This window comes from Drosophila mauritiana, chromosome 3R, assembly GCF_004382145.1.
Source record: "Drosophila mauritiana strain mau12 chromosome 3R, ASM438214v1, whole genome shotgun sequence".
NCBI classification, from domain to species: domain Eukaryota; kingdom Metazoa; phylum Arthropoda; class Insecta; order Diptera; family Drosophilidae; genus Drosophila; species Drosophila mauritiana.
Genome location: NC_046670.1, coordinates 9,053,012 through 9,077,988, shown reverse-complemented (window position 1 = coordinate 9,077,988; position 24,977 = coordinate 9,053,012). Strand labels below are relative to the sequence as shown.

General features: G+C 40.0%; 2 protein-coding genes across 17 annotated transcripts in view; one reads left to right on the top strand and one right to left on the bottom strand.

Annotated features, from left to right (window-relative positions):
• Positions 1-4,872, bottom strand: part of LOC117142965 (regulating synaptic membrane exocytosis protein 2) — a 41,266-nt gene extending 36,394 nt beyond the window's left edge. For all 16 annotated transcript variants that reach the window (XM_033307306.1, XM_033307308.1, XM_033307294.1 and 13 more), the window contains exons 1-2: positions 4,454-4,872; positions 3,263-3,478 (exon numbers count right to left, since the gene is read on the bottom strand). The gene's annotated coding sequence lies outside the window, so the exon portion shown is untranslated. The remainder of the gene's footprint in view (positions 1-3,262; positions 3,479-4,453) is intronic.
• LOC117142968 lies at positions 72-314 on the top strand. Its single transcript, XM_033307314.1, has 2 exons — positions 72-121; positions 173-314. The coding sequence occupies exons 1-2, from the start codon at positions 72-74 to the stop codon at positions 312-314; spliced, it is 192 nt and encodes a 63-aa protein (XP_033163205.1).
• Positions 4,873-24,977: the final 20,105 nt, after the last annotated feature.

Below are 24,977 nucleotides of genomic sequence, written 5' to 3'. Positions count from 1 at the left end.
CTCTTGGCCTATAACTTATGTAGTTCAAGCGAGATAAAATCCAGCTTCCATGGTGTTTATGGGCCTGCTTTATGCTGCCATCCACAGAGGTCCTCCGGCGATGGCGTGTATCTTGTATCTGGTACGTATGGTGTCTTGTGTTTCAGCGGGAGCTCATGAATTGATAATGCAGCAGATGCAGTACGGCCTGCAACAACAGCGCCAACGTGCCATGCAAAATTGATGGTTTCGTTGGGTGTTGGGTGGTTGTGGGGATTAAGTGGCTGCTTTATGGGCGACCAAGGAGCAGGACATCCAGGGAGCTAAAAACATAGGACCGCTTACGGTCTGGCAGGAGCAAATTTAATACCAGAAATCAATCTTGTGGCTCTTCAATCAATGGATAAAAGTGCCTGATATGGCACGGCCCGTTAACCATTTCCATTTGGCCTTACTCCACAAATAAAGGGAGAAAAACACAAAAATCTGCATATTAACTGAGCTCTCTCACAGGAGAGAAATGGGGGAAAACGAGAGAGAGAGAGAAAGAGAGCGCGGTTAACATTTCACCACGAACTTCGACTTAATGCGCGCGCTTTTGAGGGCGCCAGCAATTTAACTGCTGAGCAGTGAGCGAATTTCCCAGGAATTTCCCTCTATGAATTTCCCAGCCACCTGCTTCGCAGTAGATAGAAAATTTCATGCGCTGACCGCGCGAACTTAGAACCAACAACAACAACAACAGCAACCACAATGGCAGTTATTAAGGCAGGAAAAAAAAAAGCGCAGCAATGGAAAACCCCAAAGCAGGGCAGAGGGAAAACTTATCAGGCACAAGGATGAATTATAATAATAATGAAAAATCCAGGGGTGCGGGTGCGCGGGTGCACATTCTGCATTCCTTGTCCACTGGCCAAGGTTATTTCACATTACGCATACGCCCCGCGGGCCACAGAACAGGGTATGGCTGGTTATGGCTCACCAACACATGGGCGTGCAGGGGCACAAATGTGAAAGTTCACTGCCAGCAAATGCAACTGCTATTTCCACTGCGGCTGATAGTTCTGCCTTTTGCTGGTCCTGCTGCTCCTGCCCGGATGATAATTGACACTTTCAATTAGCCATCGCAATCAGCAACAAAAGCGGCAACAACAATGTGCCCGGCAGAAGGGAAACCTCATCGGAAATACATTGGAAAAGCTGGAAAATGAGCACGGAGCAGTCAAAGTGCACAGCAACACAAGAAAGCCATCAAGCAAAGGTCAAAATGCTAAGTGGCCAACCGCAATCGAAGGCGAAATGAATAAAATATGCAGGTATGAATCTTTTCATTAAATCGTCACAAGATAGATACTATTTATAAGTCGGAATATGGAAAATAAAGTTACGCTTGGTGCATTGTGTTATTCAAATTTGAGTGAAATGAAAACTTTTATTTGTACGTTAAATTATTCAGTGTCGTGAAAACATTAATGCTAATGCTAATGTGCTAAACGTTTTGTTTTAAAGCAGACTTATATCAATATAAAGTTAGAGTCTAAAATCGTTGACATAAACAGTAATAACCCTGCAATACTGATTAAGTAAATGTTGATAACTCGAACTCATAAGAATTCCCGGAAAAACAATTCCATCTCCTTCAATTTCACTTTAAATTAAAACACTGCGACACGTTTTGTAGTTTTGCATTTAGTTGGCCAACTGAAAGGGCGAAGCTTCAACTGGTTGCTCGTTTATGAACTGGGTCATTTATCAACTGACATCACCTGTCAACGGGGGGTTTCCTTATCGAGCCGTATATGTATTTCAGTCTCCGTGACGTCACGCCGCCCACGGAGATCGCTCGAAATTTATGCAGATAACTGAATTGGCGAGCGAATTTTCATGGCGTCAGCCATTTCGAGCCAACGGGTGCAATGCACTGTACTTTGGTAGTACTCGCAGGACACAAACAAATAAACACGCACACTTATACACTCCAATAGAGCCATAAAAGAAAACGTGGCCAAGTTGCCACGCTAGTTGTTGCTGCAGCCAAAAACTATAAACGAGGCAATGACTTGGTGACTTTTTGGGGCTGCCTGCCAAATGGAACGTCTTAGGGGTTTCTCCCCGCCAGCCTGCTGACTAATGACCATTCTACAGTCGCGGCTAGCCGCCTTTCGTTTGATTCATGGGCCTAGAGCCCATAATTGCACTTATTCATTCATAGTTGCAGCGAACACAAGTCATTGACTGGGCCGAAAAGGATGTCTGTGGGCTTTCCCGGAAAAGGGTAGCTGGAACAATGCCACTTTGTCGTTCGGCTTGTCCAACTTTTTCAATTGCGCGCACAATTTCCATGCAATTAACGGCGAACAAATGCGAGCGACAAAACCTGTCAGAGAGGGGGAGTGGTAATATAGGGTATAACGTAGCTAAAAGTTGGCCCAACAAGGCGCATTGAATATGTTCAATGGACGTGGCCAAGAGGGGGTGAAAGGGGCAGAAGGGCGAGCAACGACAGCGAAGCATAAAAAGCAATTTCATGCACCCATTGACCCCCACAAAATGTTGGCGACATGCGGGGGAAATGAGTGGGGGAAACAGTGTCAATAGATAGTTGTTTCAGCGATGTCCAACCAGCCAACAGTACGCCCACACATCCACGCCCACTTGTATCCAAACAACAAAGCCCTTTACCAATTGTGGGCTCACTGCCATTACTCATACGCCCCGTGTGCATTGTCAAACATTTATGACGTCCATTTTGGCGAGTGTATTAGTGCCCTAGTGTGTGTGGGTGCTTGTGTGTCGTCATTACCATCATTTGTCCTGTAGGGCAAAATACCCATCCACAACCCATGCCATCTCATCCGATACGATCCCATTCCTGCGATTCGTTGTTGTTGCCTAGTGACGTTCGCCATTTGCCAAGCGAATCGAGTGAAAAGGAAAATCGATTCCAACTGACTGCCTGTTGCTGTCTGCTACTAGTTTACCTTTTAATTAAATTTAACGCCCATCGAAGGACCACCCACTACCCACCACCCACCACCCACATTTACTATTCATTATTGCCCAGTAAACAGAGCAGTAACAGCCACAAAAGAGAAGTAAACTGCACACAACAGAGAGAACAGGGGCTAAATTTGCTTTATATGCTGTGGCAATTTCTCGGCCATTGTTCGTCATTGTCTGGGGCAACTGTTGATGTTGTTGCTTCTTGATTCGTTGACTTTGCAGTACATAAGACTGGTCATTCGGTACTACTCAAAATACCCTTTCTTTTGGTTCAACTTACATGCATTTCTCTATCAGGTTGCGGTGTAAACGGCGTTGTCTATTCGTTCGTTGTTTGTTGTTTATGGCTTTCCTTAGTTGAGTTAATTAATTTGGTTTTATTTTATTTGCTGTTGTTGTTTTGTTTTTAATAAGAAAAGAGTTCTTGTTCTTTAGTTATTTTGTTGGCTATTTACAAGGCTTTGGTTGAATTTCATATACTTAAAAAACTTGAAAACTGTTCGGTAGAAAGACATTAATTATTGCTTTTAATCACTTATTTATGTATTCCTTATTTTTGTTAAACACTTAGGCGGCGCTCGACATTTGTTGTTTCTCTAGCGAGCTTCGCTTGTCGTCTAAGTGTAAAGTTGAAGTTGAGTTGTAATTATGTTGCATGCTGCCACTATTGTTGTAACACTCACACACACAGTCGCGCACATTGGGGAAATAAAAGAGCGAGAGCGCGCGAGTGAGCGACTGAGAGAGCACAATGCAGCTGGCAGGAAATACTGGGACGTTTTTGTGGCAATACTGGGTTTCCACACACTGAACGGAGGCCAAAGGCCAACGCGGGTTAGCCAAGTTAATCATACGCACTGTTGTACATAAAAAAATATTTACTCCGATTTGGATTTCAATTTCGAGGCATTTTAAATTTGAATGGGAAGTTTAGTTACTAGTTTTTGTCATAATTGTTTTGGCTAACATTCTTTAGTTTTGATTGTGTGTGGTGAACTTTCTCTCTCGTTAACTGTCGCTCTCCTCTGACTTTTCACCCACATTAATAGTAATTTTTTTCCATATGAAATTGTATTAAGTTTATGAGCTGTCAAAGCAATCAAAAAAGTAAATAAAATCTTCTCTATTTTAAATTATAATTACAAAACTCAAGGATGAAGAACAACCGTTAACTGCGGTAGACCTGGTTGAGCGTGTGAGTGTGTATGGCTTTATTTTTCTGCATATTTAATGCGTTCATCCGCACCGAATCCTGGCCAAAAGGATCACGGCCAACACAACAAAGGAGCGCAGAGGCGAGAAGTCGAGGAGAGAAGAGAGCGGAGAGAGGAGAGTTTTGGGTGGGATTGCGTGGCGTTGTGTGTACAGAAAAAAGCAACCAGCTCACGAACGGCGGAAAAAAGCAGGAAAAAAAATATGAACGAATCAAATTTTGTCGAGGAGACCAATGAAAAATGCAGAATTTTCTTACATTTTTTATACACTTTCTTGTTGGTTGTTGGAGCTGTTTTGCGGTTGTGGTCATTAGCTTAAATCACAATTGGTTTGCACTTAGATTTTATGTAGATTTGTGTGTGTATAACATATACGTATATATCTATATATATATGCTTGTATGCGGGGCTATATATGTATATATCTATGTGTGCAGCATTCCATATGCGCAAATGAATTTTCCGTTTAGCGAGCTCATTTCGTTTGTTTGTTGCTGCAATTTTCGCTTGTTCAATTGTTGTTTGCTGGCGCTCAAAGCCTGATGTTGCTGCTTTCTGCTGGTGTGTGAGTTTGTTGCTGTTGCTGTACTGCCTGCTGCACCAACAACAACTAGATGGAGTGCGGCGACAACAACAACGACAACGACGACGGATGCGACGACGGCAACGACATCACGACGGCACGACAACGACTGAAAACTGGACCCGCAGCTGGAGCTGAAAAAGCTATATAGCCCACGATATGGCCCACCTACATCAGGAATTCGCTTCGATTGTCGTCAGCAGTTCAGGAATTTCTCTCTCGCTATCCCCGTATCACTCGGATTCTCTCACTCTCTCTCTCTCTCTTTAACTGTCCGTCGTTTGCGTGGTGAATTGACCAGGGAGTTGTTAACCAGGCAAGTGGGAGCACATGTTTCTCTCAGTGTTATGAGTGGCTTTTCATATTTCATGTGCAATTTTAACACCTACTACAAACTAACTGCCGAGTGTGTGACTCCAACTTTCCCCACCCCTCCAAAATACCCGCCCCTTTGGGCATTACATGCTCATATGGTTGTTTTGCGCAAACATTAAGCAACAACATCGTGTTGCATATTCATAAAACTCAACTCCTCATCCAAGGGGGGCGTGTGTGTTTATGGAAATGTGTTCACTGTTCACTTCCTCCCCTCTTGCTTGCTGTTGCCAAAAAAGAAAAACAGTTTTTCATTGCATTTGGGGATGGTGTTGCAGCAGCAGCAGCAGCGCCAATTTGGAACGAATCGCTCTTTATTGCATACTTCTAGGGGCAGGGAACTGATCCCTTCCCAGCGAATGTTATTGAAAAGATTTGGCAGCTCAATCGAGCTTAAAAATGCAATAAACGTGAACACGTTAACAAGCAGCGAAATATATAGATAAATATGATAGTATTTATGCTAGAAATTATTATAGCATATATGTAAATTATTGGTATTGGTAATTGTTTATCTAATATGATTGAATGTGATTTTTTTGCTTAAATCTGCCTTAAATCCATTTGAGCCAAATGTATTTTTGGATGCCCAACTTTTGACCTTTACACGTCACGTGCTTGTCAAAAATATCCCACACACAAAGCCCATAAAATTTGTACACTTCTGTTGCATATTTCGTCGCAATTGGCTTGAGTTGTCGTCGCTGCTATCGCTTTTATCTGCCAGCTTATCGCAGCCATCATGAGATTTGGCGTAAATTGTCACAGCCACTCCAGGCCAGCCTTCCGTTCCAGTCTGCGGCCAATTTTAGCCCCAGTGCATTTTACTTTACTTTGGATGCCTTTGGCAGAGCTACAGAGAAATAAATAAGTAATAAATTAGACACGTTAATCAAAATAGATTGCAAGTTCTATACTCAAGCTAATCACAATTTGTCTTTAAACTATAAAATTCCCATATAACAATTGTTTTAGCTTTTTGCTAACATGTAAGAGAAGCGCAATACTAAGCAATAGATCTAGGTACAAATTATATATATTTGTATTATTGTTCAAAAATCTATAACGTTATAATATTAAATATCATTGAATTAATGAAATATTTCTTTAGTTTGTCTTAATTCAACTAAAATTTTTTCTCAGGGTATGACAGCTGAAAACAGAAAGATAAACGCGTTTCTGGCTGTCGAAACTCTTATTCCATTGCTGATAGCCTGCTCACGTGCAGTGTCTTCGGCTCACAACACTCGCACACCCGCACACTCGCACAGTCGCCGGCACACACACACACACATGCACACATTGGCACACGAAGGGGAGCGATTGGATTTCCGGCGGAGATGAGAGCTCGCTACGTGGGCGGGGGGAGTGGCAGGCGGAGTCTGGGAGAGCCAGGAGCTGTATTTGGCCGCCAGCATTTTCCGATGTTGCCGCTTACTTTGTAAGTGTGCGTGTGTGTGCGTTTGTGTGTGTCTGGGCGGCTGACGTCATTGAGCTTTTTATTGATTTTCATTTTAACCAAAAAAAAAAAAACAAGAAGAAAACATACTTGGGCTAGGACGAAGGGCAGGAAGGCCAACAGATGTCATCCAAGAAAAGTCGAAATGCGCAATTAAAGAGAGAGAGATTGCAAAGGGGCTTTCTAAAGGAAGTTTTTGAGAAGACTTTCTTGGGGCCAGCGAATTCTGTGTTTTAAGGTAATTACCAGGAAGAGATGCTTTACAATTTCTAAGAGTTAACTTTAGTTGATTTCAAGCTGCAAGCGAATAAAAGCACTTCAAATACAAGTGAAAGCCCACAAACGTATTATGGTGTAATTTAATTTATTGTTTGCAAGCCCAACTGCGTAATCAGGCTGTTTATATAAGAGTACACATATAAAACTGATGTATTTTGATTTTTCTATTATTGTTTGTCAAACAATCGTTATGGCTGATTTTGTTATTTTTGTTGCCTGGCGGAAGCTATGGAATATTAGGTCTATTTGCACAGGGAATTAAAGACTGCCTGGTTTTGGATGAGCACAAGTTGCACAAGAGCACAAGTATTATCAACAAATTATAATTAATTAAGACATTGGTTATCATAACAAAATGTGCAGATTGCGCTGCATCACAAACAAAATGCATATTTGTTCAAAGGGGGGTTTTTTTTTAAATTGTACCTCTGTCATATAAATTAAATTTTAAAAAAATGTATATGATTTATTTGATATTAGAAAAAAATCCTTAATTCTTTTTTACAATAAGAATTTTTTTAATATATTTTTATTTTAATAGAAAAAAATACATGATTTTGAAAATCTACATCTACAACTAAAGCGACACCTGCCGGCGCGCCATAACAATTCGCTTGTGCGGCGAATTAGAAACTTCGCTGCATTAGCAAAGGCAACCACCGGAAATAGTCAATACTTTAGCCGATGCAGCTACCAATTCCCAAGTGCGCCTTTCGTCTTCTCTAAAAACCTGCGCAGAATTAATACACTTTCTTTCTTTCGCTCTCTTACGGGATATGTCAAAGTGACAAGACCATTAAGGCAGACAATGTGAAAGCTGTATAAGCGACAAGAGAGCGAAAAACAAACAGATAAAGATAAAGCCACCCCCAAAAAGCCGCCCCTTGCCGTATCGCACGGACCTCCAAACGGAAGACAGCCAAACAACCCCCGAAAAAGCAAGGAAAAAATTCAGGAAAAATACCTGAATGAGATTATGATGGGCCTTGAACGAAATGCAAGGGCCGAGGAAAATTGAGAATTTTATTTTAGGCAGGGGGGGTTAACATTAAGGAGATGCACCACCCACAACAAGCACTTAACAACAAATGTGTGTGTGTGTTGGGCGCTCTCGCAGGACTTCCGTTCGCTCTTTTCTACGCTCTCTTGGATGCTTTTTGGATCTGCGCGCAGCAATCTCAACGAGATGGGGCGAAAATCTCTAATAAGGATGCCCGATGATGAAAAATTCATGGCCTGGCATCGCACGCATCCTGCGCTGGCTCCTGAGTAAACGAAAACACTCCGACTCAGTCACACGCAGCGAACACAGAGGCCAGCGATATATATAGTGAAAGCCCCGAAAAATATAGCCAAATTGAGACCAATATCCGAATTGTGCAATAAATAAAGCGCTGCATACCCCGCAGGGCGCAGCCATCTTATTCCGAAGCCAAATCGAGAAATTCTTCGAAACGCGAGTGCCACCAAAAATTGATTGCTTCGAATTCGCAGCCAGTGATTGTATAATTTCCATTGCTTTGCTATTTTTACGGGTGTGGGCGCCCAACGGCAGCGGCAAAGAGGATATATCTATATATCTATATCTTCGAGGATATACGGATTAACCCAATCTGCGCCAGAGATAATTAGCGAAAATCGCCAAATTCCCGGGCATGAAAACTTAATTGACTTGAATAAATAATTTCCAGCCCGAGTTGTTGTTGTTTGTGCGCCTACGGTTTTTTTCGGTGAAAGCGAATGCGGGCCCAAAGCGGAATCGGAAAAAGTTACTGAAATACAACGGCAGAAAAAAAACGAATACATAGAGAAACTGCCGCTGCCGTTGCCGCCTGTGAAAGCAAAGAGAAGGGGGTGGAGAAGGAGCGCGGGCAAAAAGAGAGCGAGAGGAAGAAAGCGCGGAGGAGGTCGCGGAGTTGGAGAAAGGGGGCTCGAGGAGTAAGAGAAAGCAGCCATTACTGCGAAAGAGAGCCGGAGCCGGAAGAGAAAGGCGCAGAGAAAGTCCAAGAGACAACATCGCAATTTTGTGGACGACATTCACAGTGGATGAAAAATTTATAAACAAAAGTTAAGCCCTTAAGAGAATGCTGACGAAATAAAAAACGAACCATAAATATATTTTAGAAATGTAACTTAAAAGGAAAGACTCATATCAACACATATCATTCTATAGTCTATAGAAAATATTAAATAACTAAATATACAAAAAGAAAGCTGAGACAAGCTGATAAATAAATCCAGCGATAACCATACATATCATGTAAAAGCGTTTAATGCCAAAAGGTGAAATATGAAAAGTATATTTAATTAGCACATTAAAGAGAAATGTAATTCAAGAAATTAAGAAAATCTACGAATGGAAACGTAAACATATCATGTAAAACGCCCAAAAAGCTTGCTGAATCCCTAATCAAGCTTTTTTATCTTATCAACAAAATAAAAACAAAACAAATGAACTAGCGTAAGGAGAGTTGTGCAAATTATCGCATACATATCAAAGCTCTTGCAAAGAGCAAATATAAATATTAAATTTACAATTATCTAAGATCTAGTTACCTTAAAAAAACCAAAGAATAGTAATTTTTGTTAGAAGTTTTACATTAGTTGTCTCGAATATAACAAGAGATATATACATACAACAATATTGTCACATATCATTGAGGAAGCCTCAGCTAAAGTCTAAAACTATAACGACTAGAAAACTTATCAATTATATAGACTGCGTGTTTATGAATGCTACGCGAAAATATTAATTACTTTATCAAGCGGACCAAATGCAAATGACGAGAAGACTTCATTGAATTCCAGACGACGGATCGAAGAATAACTAAAGTTCTTAAAAGGTAAGTTTTCACAATAATGAAACATAGGGATTAATGTAGTTAGAAATGATGTTTCAGTGCATCATGAGTTAACTGTAACGATGTGGTGAAAAATTCTATACACTAATTGACATTCTCTCTTACGTCAAAGGGCTCTTAATTAGAAAATCAAATCGGAGAATGCTTTTGTGGTTTTGGCGAGCCACCCAGATGTATTTCCATACGCCGAAAGCAATCATAAACTTTTTGCTTAAAGCGTGTGAGCTTAGGTAATCCATAAAACAGCCCAAAATAAAACCGGTCGGGACCCCAGCATTTTATGCGCCAATGGGTCTGGAGGGGATTCGTGTTTCGCTAAACCATAATGAGCCTGTCGAAGTGAAATTTGTTGCTGCAGCGCCTAGGAGCATGCCACAAACATCCGCAAGCACCAACATACGGGACAAAATCAATAGGCGGCCATGTGTGTGTGTGCGTGTGTGTGTGGGTAAACAGCTAGAAAAATCAACCGACACTCACGCAAGAGGCGGTGGAAAAGCGAGTGGTGGAGGGGAGGGAGCGGGGATTTTCGCCTTCGTCTCCACGCGCGCTATTAAAATTTTCATTTTTATGATTATCGCTTGCGAAAATCCGCAACAATTGTGCCGGTTCACACGGTGCAAAAGGGACTAAGGACACGGCGCACAGGCGGCAGGACACCTACGATGACGAAGCCGCGAGCCAGGGAATACAGTGCGTATGCGTGTTATTTCTCCGCGACTGAGCAAATGTTTAACTTTGGCCATAAAATTAAATTTAATTTTCAATTATCGCGACTGGCAACGGTTTGTTTTGGCCTTGCAGCAACTGCACCCCACGGCGGAATAACGAAGCGATTAAAAAAAATGCTCCAGCTGGCCGGGAACCGGAGTTTCAGTTGGCTCACCTTTTGGCCATTAGAGCTGTGGCCACTTTAAGGCCGCTCTCGCTGCAGCTGGCTCACTTTGGGGCATCAAAAATTCATCTGGCCGGCATCCAGAGCTCTCCATCAGCCAGCGGCCAGTAGCATCTGCTGACTTTTCGCCTTTTCGCGCGCACTCACTTTTCGCCATTTTCTTGGCCTGGTCTTCCTCCTCGCCACTGGCCAGTTCTGGCGCTGCACACTTTCGGGCGCCAGCCCCTAATGAGTGCAAAAATGGGCTTCGGGAAATGCTGAACGGCGGCAGCAACAAAGTGGCGCTGGGTACATGAAAGGACACTCTCCAAGTAGCCTTGGATATCATAATTACACTGAGCTCATCCTCAGTCAGCTATGTAATAAATACGCCCTTTAAAGTGGCTTTTTATGAAAGGAGGTGTTAATAAAAGGGGAAAACTCGCCTTGTGCGGCTATTCATTTGGCTTAAAGTTCACATTCGAATGGAGATTCAATAAGAACTTAGATACATTTTACATGTAGGTTCTTTAATGTCTTGAGTTCCTTTCGTCTACTAAACTTTCCCCTTCAAAACTCTGCAGCTACAAAATTTAATGACCCAAATATGCAAGCTTTTTTTATGTAGATTCATTCCAATGAAAATACTCGGTTTAAAGTTACTTTACTTCCGTTGCGAAATGCGTCGCCTTCTTTTGGCCAACTTAAAGTAGCCAGGGCAGGGCTTTTTTAGCCAACGTAATGCCAGCGGAACTTTCCACCAAAGTGGGTGAAGGTAATTTTCCACGTAGTCGTGTCGACATTTCATGCAAATTGTTTTTTCTTTTTGTGCAGATTCTCAGGCTTGTTCTCGTTCTGTTGCGTGAGCTTATTTTCTTGATGTTTTCTGCGCTATACTTAGTTAAAGTTTCGCAGGATGGAGTGCTGGATAGAGCGGTATTTAAGCGGTATTCATGAAGTCCTCAACATTCTGCCAAGCTCAAAACTTGAGTGCATGGTTTATGGCATTTCTGGGCGCTCACGCAGGTCGATTGCCAGCCAGGTGATGTCATCAGCTGGGCTGCAAAAAGCCAGTTGAGGGAGGTTGGGAGTTAGGGAAACTGGGAAACTGGGAAACTGGGAGGTGAATGTGCGTTACCTACAGGTGGACAATCTAGCTTAATCGCTGGCTCCAGCGAATTAATCAAAATTCATGTAGCATACCCTCTTGAATACAACAAACGCAATTAGGCTGAGCTGTGCCTCGAGTGTGTATGTGGCCCAGAGCAATCATTTAAATAGCTTACGTTTTAGCCACCTCGAGCGCCGCATGACAACCGCACAAATATATCATATGCGAGTGGGAAAAGTGAACTCGGCTGGCATACAGAATTTCCTGCCGCTTGTTGGTTGTTGGTAATAAGCGAAAAAGCCGAGCGACCTTTGACCCACCGAACACCCACCATTTTCCACGCTTCATTACATTAGATGACACGCCCCCATCGCCTCAGCCCTCCACCGCCACCTCCTTCATCCGCACTTTTCGTCCTTCAGCCCTATGTAGACGTGTGACAATGACGTAGTAGAACATTTCATTTTTTCGGCGGCAGGAAAACTTCAGATGACTAACTGCCAACGGCACCACGCACTTTTCCTACTATTATAACCCCCCTCACCTTCCCTTCGATTTTTCCAGGCCCTTTTTCCGAGCTGCGCTCATTGTTAATTCATGAAATGTTTGCCACTAACAAAAAATTACACTTAATGCTAACCTGGCCAAGATGACGACCGGGGAAAAGTCCAAGTAAATTTTCCCAGCCGCTGCAGGCGAAGAAAAACCAACCGAGGGGGTGGGAGCAGAAAGACAAGGATAATTGTCACTTACGGCTGCTCCTGTCTATATGTATTTGTATCATATCTTATATACTTTAGCACGGGCCCGAGCACGCATTAAATATTTATGAAATTACAGCCCGGGATATGTATACATATACATATGTATATATATATATATATACAAAAAGCTACCTTTGTTTAAGTATACATGGAAAATTGATTGACTGACTGACTGCTTGACGGCTGATTGGCAGTTTGCTGGCCGGAGGGCGTGGCGTTTCGAGGCCCAAACTTCTGCTGCCTTTCCCAGGACCTCCCTTAACGTGAACTTTCCCTTTTAATTGTCCCATTTGGCTTAATTTTTAATGTGTCAGTGTGAAAGTTTAGAATACATCACATATGCACAGATGTTTGGTGGGGCGACTTGGGTTGGGAAAACCCCAATCAGCGATGACCAGTCGTAATTACATGGACAGCTGTCAGGTTTCCGCAAGGAGTTTTAAATTGAACTAATTCTCCAGACATGCAAATAATGATGATGATGATGATGGTGGCCCACTTCCCGTTCCATTCAGGTGCTCGCTCTACCCAAATAGTTGCTCATATTTTCACGCAAAGGGAAATTCAAATTTCAACTGCGCCGGGGACACTCAAAGGACAGTCAGTCAGACTGGAGGAAAATCCAAGCTGCAAACTGATTTCCAGCTCAAGTGCATGCCAATTGCTCCCCAGCTGCAGTGCTCCTCGCTTTTCGGGATTCCTTCCTCCACTTCTGTCTTTTCTGTTTGCCTTCAATTCGATATTGACTGATTTGTAATTTAAGATAAGCAAAGGAAGGAGCTGCGAAGGGAATCGCACTGGGAATCTGCAGAGGAGCATGCCGAATGTTTTGTCAATATTTGTCTGAGAAGAAGCCGAAGTGGTGAAGGGGGGAGGGGGGCTTTTTTTCGAATCAGCGTGCTCAGGTGAACGTTTAGTGCGCACTTTAAACATTCATACAGTCAAGAGATGGCTCTTGAAAATAAAGTTTGCAGGGGAATTCCGCTTTTGGCTTTTCTTGTACTCAGCTTGTGATGCTATTAAGCACAAGGATTATTAGTTAGTAAGTGTTGTAAAATACACTTTTTATACCACTGGCTCATTTATTTTTATTAAACTTGTTCGAAAATAGAACATGTATAGTCAACATATTCTTAAGACAGTATCATAATTCAAATTTTATTGATATTTTTAAGTAGAAATACTTGAACTCCCAAATATTCCCATTTGATGAACCAAGCAAGTGCATTTAATGCGCCCATGAGCGATTCATAAGTTAGAAGTTAATTGAAAGACCAAAGATGCGGACTTCAAGGCTCCGCTCGGGCAACTTTTCTTCACTTTCCGTCTTAGCCACAAACCGCTTTTCATTGCTGGCGGGCCCCGAAAATCTGTGTCAAGTTGACATTTTGACTAATTTAAAATGAAAGCCTCGGGCGGCCACGGCAGCAGCAGTAAAATCAGATGAAGGAGACCAGGAAAACGAAGCCAAGGAGTGTGAGAGAAGGGAGGGGAACTCACACATACGAGCGCAGCGTGGAGCCCACATGCACACACATACATAATGAAATCTTTTTGGCAAGGCAAACGTACAAAAGTATGCTACAGTTCTTGCAGACACACTCAGACGCACACTAATGAACCCGCCCCCTACCACACACACACACACATGTACACTCACACCAGCTCACAATTCCTGTGGCTTATGCGCATATTGTGCAATTTTATGTAGCACACTTTGAGGAGCATGTTAAAAAGCAGCCTTAGCACGGTAGCGAGATGAAAGTTTGCTCTTCACCCCGATTTCCACCCCCACCCCTAAATAACCCACTCATCCACACTCGTTTGGCATTTGTTTAACTGCGCCACATTTTACGGCATTACCCCAAATTAGCTCTTAACATAAAACTCATTTCGCATGGGCTCCGGACCCATTTCCCATTTCCCACATCCTCGAACCCGAGCAACCCGTTTTTGGCTAATTTTAAATATGAAAACAATATTTCGTGTTGTGTTGTGTTTGGCGAACCACAAGAGTTGGCACAACATTAATCAAATGATATTTTGATTATCATGCAAGTGAATTAATTATGTTGGCCATCTTTTTCCCAATTCAGCAAACATTCAACCCTGTTGTTTTTCTCAAAACCATCCCTAAATATTTTTATTGTTTACTGTCTTTAGGGTTCAATGACTAAACAGCTTAAAGTTGAGCCGCCAACACAATTTACCTATGTTTTTTTTTATGTACTGACCACGCCCAATTGTCTCTTTTCTTTCTTCCTGCTTTGTAATGATTATTGGGAAATCAAAGGGAAATAAGTTTCCCAATCGAGGGGTGGATAGACCAAATGGAAAAGCCCTTAGCCTAATGCGGTGTAAGTCATTACAAATTAATATCAATTAAAAATACATAGCCCATTTATTAAAAACTATGCACATATACCTTGGGGAGAGCAATTTAATTAAAACCATCACTTTCATTCAAAACTTTTGATGTGGTCAACTATATTGAGGTAACCAAATAGCCAGAGATAGCCACTTGACAAGTCCTTTTCCATGCTACATACGTATACGATCCTTTGCCTGATGAAATATTATTTCATTTTCATTTACGGTGTGCGTTGTCTGTGTTTGTTGTTTTTTATGTAAATTATCGACCGCATTTCATGCGACGCGCGTCTGCAGGACGAAGGACTTACAACTCGGCTCTGGCAAGTTATACTTTCTGTCTCTCCTCTACATTCGCTACATTCCGATCCGCTCTGGTTACACTGAAAACTTGATAAGATTATATGGCAATAAGGTGACTTTCTACCTACAGATTAGTTGCTGTATTGAGCTGCATTCACATTTAATTTAAACTGAAGCACAAGGATGCACTACTAACATAAATACTTCATTGTGCTTCAACGACAGGTATTTCAATTTAGTTTCATTCATTGTCATCATTTTTCTCAGTGTAGGGTTGTCGCGCCGCTGCCTTTGGGGCGGTAAGTGGTTAATGCCACTTGCTGGCTGGCCATTTGCGCTCTGGCCTCGGGCCTGGTTACATTTACAGGGCAAGCATATGCAGAGTCCACTAGCCCACTCTCAGAAATGCCCACACACACTTATGCAGCTCATATCCGACAATGGCACACATACACACACATCGGTATCCTCATGCGTGCCATTACCTAGCAGGAAGTGGTGCTCTGCCTCGCTCTTTCGAACGCACACTTTGCGGTCACGTATTCATTATCATTATCTTAATGAAGCGTTATGTAAGGTGCATTATAATTATGGATTTTTTCGGTCGGATTGCCGGCTAATGATGGACACTTTGGGTCCTTGCCCTTGCCGCTCCTTCCTTTCGACTGCCGCAAGAAAGTCAATAAAGTGGCAGTCATTAAAACGGGCTTTACATCGCAAAGGAGGCGACTTTGTGGCCCGCAATTGTTCTTCAATTTTTATTGAAGGCGTTTTTATTGCTGGAAAATCTGTGTGCCGGCGGTCAAAGGCTTTTCATTTCGGCCATTAAAATGTCAGTCATATAAAAAGTGCCCCCGCCTCTCGACGGCTGTAAATATACGTATATTGAATGGCATACCACTCGAAAACAAGTATCCTTTAGATATATGCACGTACATGGAAAATACACATGTGCATATGCATATATGTCCTGTGAACTTATTTTGTCCGGCGCATTTGGCGAACAATTAAAATTAAAATTTCATACGCATGGCATCGATGGAATGGGAAAATGTTTGACATGGCTGACACACAAATAACGACAACAACTCATCCACCGAAGGACGATGGACATAGTGCCATATCCTTGTTACGGCCAGCTCTCTATGGTTTTGTGTGGCCGTGTGTTTGTGTGGAGTGCATTTCAAGCATTTCGGAATTCCATTTAAATTTTTAATAATTTTCAAAAATTGATGAGTGGCAGACAGGGCAAGCCGAACAATGGTCAACCAGTCGGTCCTGTCCCCTGTTCGCTACACAAGCTTTTGATTTGATTTATTGTGATGAGTCGAGTCCTGGGAGAAAGTTTTGAATGGCATAAAATATATTTCGTTAGCTTTATCCTGTAGAAGGCTCTCGCAGGACCTCTGGTCGGATAGTTGTCCTTGCTCGACTCGAATATTGCGTCTGCCGTTGAGTTTTCTAAATAATTAAAATTATTTGTGACATACTTGTGGTCGCCATTGACGCACAGGACTCCTCTGCCTCTATAAATATTTGCCAGCACGTTCTGTATCCTCTACGATTTGTCAATTCCTCAAAATGTTATTTATGCAGGCAGTTGGCTTTTATCATAGGCGAAAAACTGTCAGGAGCAGAGGCAAGCAGGCCTGGCAAATGACAAGCGACTCAGCCGTCAATCAAAGCGGCCCAACTCTCCCCATTTCTCCGCCGCTTTCAAGCCATTTCTTTCAGGGCCAAAACTCGCCTACAAACAAAACTTCAGCTCCAAAGCACGAGAGAGCCTTTAAGTGTCGGTAAATGGCAAAACGGGTTAAGGGGTCGCAGCGCGGGATTTATGGAAATTCAATCGCCAGTCGCCGTTTCCCGGCAACCGAGCGCCAATTCCTCCCCCATTTCGCTGCTCTTCCTGCTGCGTTGTTGTCTAATGAAAATTCAATTCCATTGGAAATGGCTTAAAGAGAAATTGATTTTCACTTTGAAGTTGGCCCGCCGCTGGATGTCTGCTGCTGACATCGCTGTATTTGCTGTAGAAGAAGGGGAATCGGGAAATACTTTTTTAAAAATCTTACAATTCTGGAGAAATATATTTTTGGAAATTAACTTCAAATTTTGATTATTAACTTTACATATAAGCTAGAACTTGAAATTTATTTTTATAAAACTTGAGTTGAGGCACTTTTTGGGTTTAAACGGAAACGTTTTCAGCTGCCATCCTGGCTGGGATGTCCTTGCAGTGCCCCATTTGTGCGTGCCCATTATCCATTATAATTTATGCAATTAGCCCGATTAACAGGTTTCTCTTGTTATTTATGCCGAGCGATGGCCAGCCACGAATGCGGAGGAGCCAGCGAATTGGTAGAGGGGAAAACGAGATTGGGGCGGGGGTTGGAGCAGAGAGCAAGGCCGGAAGGGAAAGCAACATAGACAGGGACAAAGCGATGTGTGCCAAGTAAATTTGCATAGTCTGACCTGAACCAACTGAACCACTGAAACAATGAAGCCATCCATCCACCCACTAAGCCAACCCACCACCCAGCAAACCCAGCCCACCCAGCACTTCGCCGAAACTAAGCCAACCGCCCAACCACCGCCCCACAATTATATCGTGTAATAAGTAATAGCTCAGTGTAATAGATATTGAATAGCTCAGAGCGTCTGTTCCGTTTGAATCGTTTTATTTGAATGAATCCTATGTTGCTGTCTTTGGGTACAGCTACCCGTACATGGTGTTCTTACATATTGTACATATTGTATATACATATACATGTGTATGCAGAAGGCATACATATGTTATGTATGGCTTGACCACTTGAGCTGCTAAGTGCATGCTCAGCATTCTCACGCTCCGCGATCGGCTTATGTATAAGCGTTAGATCGTATTTCATTGGCTGGAGTGTTTATGTAAGTGCATGTGGTCTTTGATGTGAATTATGTTTATTTGTGTTTGCAACAAAGTGTCACAATGTATGTACGTTACTTATATATATGTAGAGTAGAGTTATAGTGAGGGTAGATACACTACACCTCCCTTTTTAGAGAAATGACGTAATATATGTAGTCATTTAATTAATTAAAACATTTTTTTTTCTTATATTATTTCTTATTTATCCTTTCTATTAGAAAAAGTTTGGTCTCAGAATAATTTGTGTAAAAGAATTTTTTTTTTTTATATTTTTTTTTTTTGTTGTTTATAATTACGTTATGCTTCTATTTTTAACTTTCTTAGACAAAAACTTATTTAATTTTTTTTTCGGTTGATCAGACCTTTTTTTTTTTTTTTAGTTATTTATTTTGTATAAAACGTTTCATTAATTATATATTTTTAACCTATCCTTATGAACTTTCTGTTCTTTGTTCTTTTTATTCCTAATTACTATGTTATTGTTTTCTTCGATTCTAATTACTTCGAATGGCCCTAGATACGTTGGTTCTAGTTTGTGACCTGTTTCGTTTCTTATTAAAACGTTATCTCCTACTTTTAGTTTAAAATCGCTAACTTTGTTATCATAACTGGTTTTCTGTTTTACTTTATTACTTTCTAATAATATGCGTGCTCTTTTATACGCGTTTTCTAGTCTAAATTTAACTTCTTTAGCGTAATCATCTATGTTATATATAGGGTCTATATTATCTATGTTACTAAATTGTTTTGCTAAATTACTAGTCTTACCAAATACTAGTTCATATGGACAGTAATTATGCGTTACGGATGGTGTAGTGTTAAAACAGTACACAAAATATTGTAACCATATGTCCCAGTCAGTTTTATCTACTGATATATATGAACGAATGTACTCATTGAAGGTTCGATGACTTCTTTCAACGGTACCTAATGTCTGGTGGTGGTGTGCTGTAGACGTTATATTGTCTATTCTCAGATATTTGCATAAGTCGGCTATAATGCTATTCTTGTATTCTGTTCCCATGTCCGTAATGAACGTCTTCATTGGACCGTACTTCAGAATGAATGATTCAAATATAGCTTTTGCGACTGTATTTGCATTTTTGTTGGGAATTGGTATGGCAACTAAATATTTTGTTAAGTCACAGATTAGAGTGACTGCATATTCATTACCATTTTCCGATTTGGGTAGTGGACCTATAGTGTCTACTATCACTCTGTCGAAAGCGCAAGTTGGTGTTTCCGTTATTGTAAGGGGTGTTTTTGTATGCGTCGTTGTTTTAGACGTAAGGCATTTTTGACATTTATTAACGTACTCTTTGATATGACGTGTCATATTTTTCCAATAATAATGTCTTTTAATTTTTGCTAGCGTTCTTGTAATGCCTGTATGACCTCCTTGAATTGGATCGTCATGGTATGTAAACAGTATCGCTTCTTGATCTTTTTGATCATATATTTGGGTCACCGGCTTGAGTAGCGCTACTCTCAATATTTTCAATAATTTATTGCCCATTTTTTTAAAAGAGTCTATTGAAATTGTTTCAAAGATCTTTTCGCTCGGTGCCACTTTGAGTTGGCTGATCTCATGTATACCGGCTTGTGTTTCAAGCCTTTGGAAGAACTGACCTAAGTCTAGAATTCCATTGGTGTACAGATCGCTAACATCAATTCTTGCTATAACTTTATTTCCATGTTTGAATAAACATTTTGATTCAGTTATTCGCAGAGTCACTACTTTTCGTATTTCGTCATTATTAATGACTTCATATACGTTGGGCTTAGAAGCGTTAACAAGAGTTTCTTCTTGTTTATTTATATTAGTATCTGCGCAGATATTTTTCTGTTTACTTTGCTGTCTTGTAGTGACTTTTAGTACATTTGCTGATATGTCTTTCAGCTCGTTTATAGTGATACGTGACAGTGCATCTGCCACAAAATTATCTTTTCCCTTTAGGTATTCTACAGTGAAGTCGTATTCTTCAAGCTCTAGTCGCATGCGAGTTAATTTTGAACTGGGATTGGTCATAGAAAATAGATATGTTAAAGGTCTGTGATCTGTTTTGATTGTGAAATGTTTGCCATAAATGTATGGTCTAAAATGGGTAATTGCCCAATGAATTGCCGCTAACTCTTGTTCCGTTGTACTCTTATTGCTTTCCCCTTTTGTAAACGAACGTGATGCATAAGATATTGGGAGCTGAATTCCGTCTCGGTTCTGGGTTAAAACCGCTCCACAAGCTTGTTTACTAGCATCCGTTATGATGCAAAATTCTTTGCGAAAATCAGGATATTGTAATAATGTGGGGTGCATAAGCTTTTCTTTAAGGTATTCGAATGCGTTTTGGCATTCGCTTGACCATTCAAAAGGAACATTCTTTTTACATAATCTAGTTATGTGCCGTGAATAGTCGGCGAAGTTCTTTATAAATCGACGATAATAGTTGCAGAATGCTACAAATCGTCTTGCGCTGTCTGCATCGTGAGGGACAGGATAATTTTTGATGACGTCATATTTTTTGTCATCTGGCAAAACTCCTTTGTCTGTGCATTTGTGACCTAGGAATGTCACTTCATGCATGAAAAATGAACATTTTTCCGGATGCAACTTTAGGTTATGTTTCCTACATATATTAAAAACATCAGTTAAGTTTTTAATCATGTGTTTTTCGGAACATCCTATCACCATTAAGTCATCCATATAAAGGAATGCCTGAGAAGGTTCTAAACCAGAGAATGATATAGTCATCATTCTCTGAAATGAATTTGGTGCTATTTTGAGACCAAATGGTAATCGCGTGAAGCGATATGAGCCATTGCTTGTTGAAAAGGATGTTATATTTCTTGAGTTTTCTTCAAGTTCTATTTGATGGAAACCTGACATCAAGTCAAGGCATGAAAAGTATTTAGCTCGACCTAGTTGATCTAAAATGTCATCAATTCTAGGGAGTGGGAATTTATCAGAAAGTAGTTTCTTATTAATTTGACGATAGTCAATTACTAATCGCCATTTCTTTTGTTCTGAATTCGGTAATGATTTTTTCGGAACTAGCAAGAGTGGGCTGTTATATTCAGATACAGATGGTTCTACGATTTTGTCGTTAATTAATTTCCCTACTTGTTTTTGAATTTCTTCGATATGGCTATGCGGGCTTCTGTAGTTCTTAATATAAATGGGTTCATCATCTTTAAGTCTTAATGTTTGTTTATAAAAATTATTTGTTGATATTGGTTCGGTTTCCAGTCCGAACACATCACTATACTTTGTGCATAATTCAGTTAATTGACTTTTAAATTGTTCTGGAAAATTTTTCTTCAGTAATGATAGTACTTTTTCGCTTCTATCTTCTAGATTGGTATTATGAATGTCATAATCTTTAAGATTTTCATATTTGATTTTGTTTACTTTGACCATTTGGTCGAAATTAGTGGTATTTAGAAGTCGAATATATACATTTTTTGATGCTGCTATTGTATTCGCAACATAAATTCCATTATGTATTTCCTGATTAGGAACGAATATTTGATCATTTACGCTATTGATGTCTATTTTCCGAATAACTTGTGATCTGGCTGGCAGAAGAACTGTATTGTTGCCAGCGCTATACAGAGGTGGTCAAAAGTATTTACACAACGAGCTTTTTTTTCAATTGTCAACTAATTGAAAAAAAAGCTCGTTGTGTAAATACTTTTGACCACCTCTGTATGTATATTGGATAATTTAAATTTTGGGGTCTAATTATAAACCAGTCTTCACTTGGTTTGAAGTCAAGTTGGCAATTGAATTTTTTTATAAAGTCAATGCCTATTATTCCATCACATGGTATTGAAAAATTTGAGTTTACCAAATGAAATTCATGTGGAATAATATATTTTGTTGATTGAAGATCTATTAGGGTTGTTCCTTGAGACTTTATTACACCTTGGCCTATGCCTTGGATGTTTATTATTTTGTCATCCTGAATTTTGAAGTTATCTGAATTAACTTTTAAAAGTGAGATATCTGCACCAGTATCAATGAGAAATGTTAACTTGTTATCAGTTGAATTATTGTAAAAAGTTACGAATATATTAAGACTATAATTGATGGAATGAACTCTAGCATTTATTGATTGTTTCCTAAAGGGGTCTGTGAGTTTTCCGACGTGTTTTGCGTCACTCTCACATTGTTGGTATTGTAACCTTGGTTGGAGTTGCCGCGGCCTCTACCTTGGTTTCGGCCTCGTCTTCCTCCACGGTTGTTATAGTTATTACTATTATTGTTGCCTCGGTTGTAATTGTTGCCATTTCTGCCGCGATTATAACCTCGGCCCCCTCTATTATTGTTATTTGCACCTCGTCGATAATAGAGTACAGTGTTACTCTGACCTGTTATCTCCGTGCAGCTGTTTACAAATTTAGATATGGCATCATTCATGTTTGTGAATGTGCCTGCTTGCATGATAAGTTTTACCTTATCAATGGAGCAATTTTTCGTCATGGCCTTTACAGCTGTGGTAGTGCTGTATTTATTGGCAAGAGTTTGGCCTAAACCTTCACTGATATAGGCGCCTTCAAGGGCCTTTGTCAGTTTCTCCACCTCTTGGGTGTATTGGTTGGCCGTTTTACTCTTTTGTTGGAGACTGAGAAGCTTAGCTGATATAACTTCTACCGATTCTCCTTTAACTGCACTTGACAGTTGAGTAATGATTGCAGCAATTGTCTGCTCATTACTTATGAGGTTTCTTGCATGGCCTTTAAGTTTGGTTTTTATAACCGAAACAGCTAGAGACTCATGCTCACCTTTGATTGTATCTACAATGTTTAGAGCATCTATAAAACTTGTTAAGTTTTCAGCCTTACCGTCAAAGTCGGGTATAAGCTTTGATGCTGTATTCAGAAAATCAATATTGGACTGTGCCATTATGTTTTCTGTTTTAAATTTTTCCTGATTAGTGTCTTCAGCTAATGTTAATATAGCTGGGATTGTTAGGTTTAGTAGGTCTTTATCCTCGATGTCGGTATATTTTTCTTCCGACTCGGTGACCTCTAAATCGATTTCTTCTGGTTCTATTGATTCAGATTGTTCGTCTGTATCAATCGTTAAAGGGGTATTTAGTATTGTTGGAATTGAAATTTCCAAACTAAATTTCCTTTTAACTGCTATCAAGTTTAATCGAAGTTTGGTTAATAGTCTTGATAACTTAGACCAGTGTTCAGAATTAAGTGTTTCTCTATGTTCGTATATTAGTGTTCGTGCTTCATTAAAGCAGTCGACTAATGTAGATGCATGTTTTTTAATTGTTTCAGCCTGTATAGGCCTATTGGGCGATAAGCATTTATATGTCTTATCGAATTTAGTTTTAATATTTTTAATTGTTGTGCATATTTCATGCCATTCCATGCTCTAATTCTTACGAACTGTTATTATTTCTGTTGACCCTAGTATTGGGTTTGATATTTCTACAACTTCTGCGATAACATTTGGTATTGAATTTAATACCATGATTTCTTGTTCTCTTTCCAACCCGAACATTGGAAAGAACTCGCAGTTGTAGGTGTTAATGTATAATATTTGCAACTCGTAAAGGCTTACGGGTTGCTCGGCAAGTATAAAATATAGTCTACTTGCGAAGTGGGGGTCTCTACTTAATATTTCATTTATAGTATGTTTGATATTCTTTTTTTTTTTTTTATATATATATGTAAAGATAATTTCTATTTAATTGAATATTCGAAATTTGTACGCAGGGTACTACTTTAGACCTTATCTAGGTCCAATGCCTTACTCAAGTATTTCTTCTTGAGGCATCTGTTATGTAGTTTGTACAATTTCGTTATCATACTCGCACATAGCAGTACTACTATTATTATGAGGAGTACCGTAATTATTTTAAGTTCGGGCTGTGATACCTGAACTGTATTGATTACGTTTGCGGTGGAGTCCGCTATATTGGAATTTTTGTCTAACATAGTAGACAGTTCCGAAATGATTGTCTTTAGGGGGTCTATCTTCGGTATGGAATTATCTTTAATGCTCATTCAATTTTAATGACATGTAATATAATTGTTTTACTTATTAGGTTTCCTAATTTTATTTCTAATTTTTATTTGATTTGCCTAATTTTAAATTGAAGAGAAAATTTATTTTAATTTGTGTTGAATATTTTTATATATTCAATGAAACGTTTTTTTTTTTTGAAGTATTATATATAATGTTATTATATATAATATGAAAAATAAAAATCTATTTTTTCTTGTATTTTTAGAAAGAAAATTCTCTTTAAGAAAGTTATTTTTTTTTTTTAATCCATTTTTAAAATGTTATTCATTTAAATTTAAAATGTAAAATTTTATTTTTGAAATAGAAAATTTAAAGTTGTTAAAGTTACACAAATTATTTGCAACTGAGTATATATACTCAGTGCCAGAGACATGGAAATTTGATAGTGCTAATGTGGTTGGCTCACAAGTCACAATTTACAATTCAATAGGATTTAAAAAAAAAAAATCTCCAACCACATTTTTTAGTATAAAGCCTAGCATAAAGTTTTGTTAGTATTTCCAAGCAGCGGTTTCCCGCCTCGGCTTGGGTTTATTTTAATTCTAAGGCAAATTGGGGCATTTGCATTTAAGCAGCCCGTTTGCGTGTCTTCGCACTTTGGCGAAGTTCTTGTTCAATGGCTTCCAAACGCTCTTGGTAGCGTTGTCGTGCTGATTCTTCTTTTGCCAACTGGGTCATTTCCTTGACCAGTCGGCGTTGTTGTAGTAGTTTAATCCTCCGTCCTGAGCGTTTGTGCTTTCGTAGTTGTTTCTTCTCCTGCCGTGCCCGGTACTCAGCTACTGTGAGTGGGCGTGGTCCATCGGCGTTGTTTAACTGCAACGCTTCCTCTAGCGTTGGCTGGTCCCGTTGCACTT

What these genes read in the sequence shown, in the direction of transcription:
- LOC117142968 (XM_033307314.1), top strand. Translation starts at nt 72, where the DNA reads ATGCTGCCATCCACAGAGGTCCTCCGGCGATGGCGTGTATCTTGTATC. An exon ending in TGGCGTGTATCTTGTATCTG is followed by an intron (nt 122 to 172) that starts GTACGTATGGTG and finishes TTGATAATGCAG; the next exon opens with CAGATGCAGTACGGCCTGCA.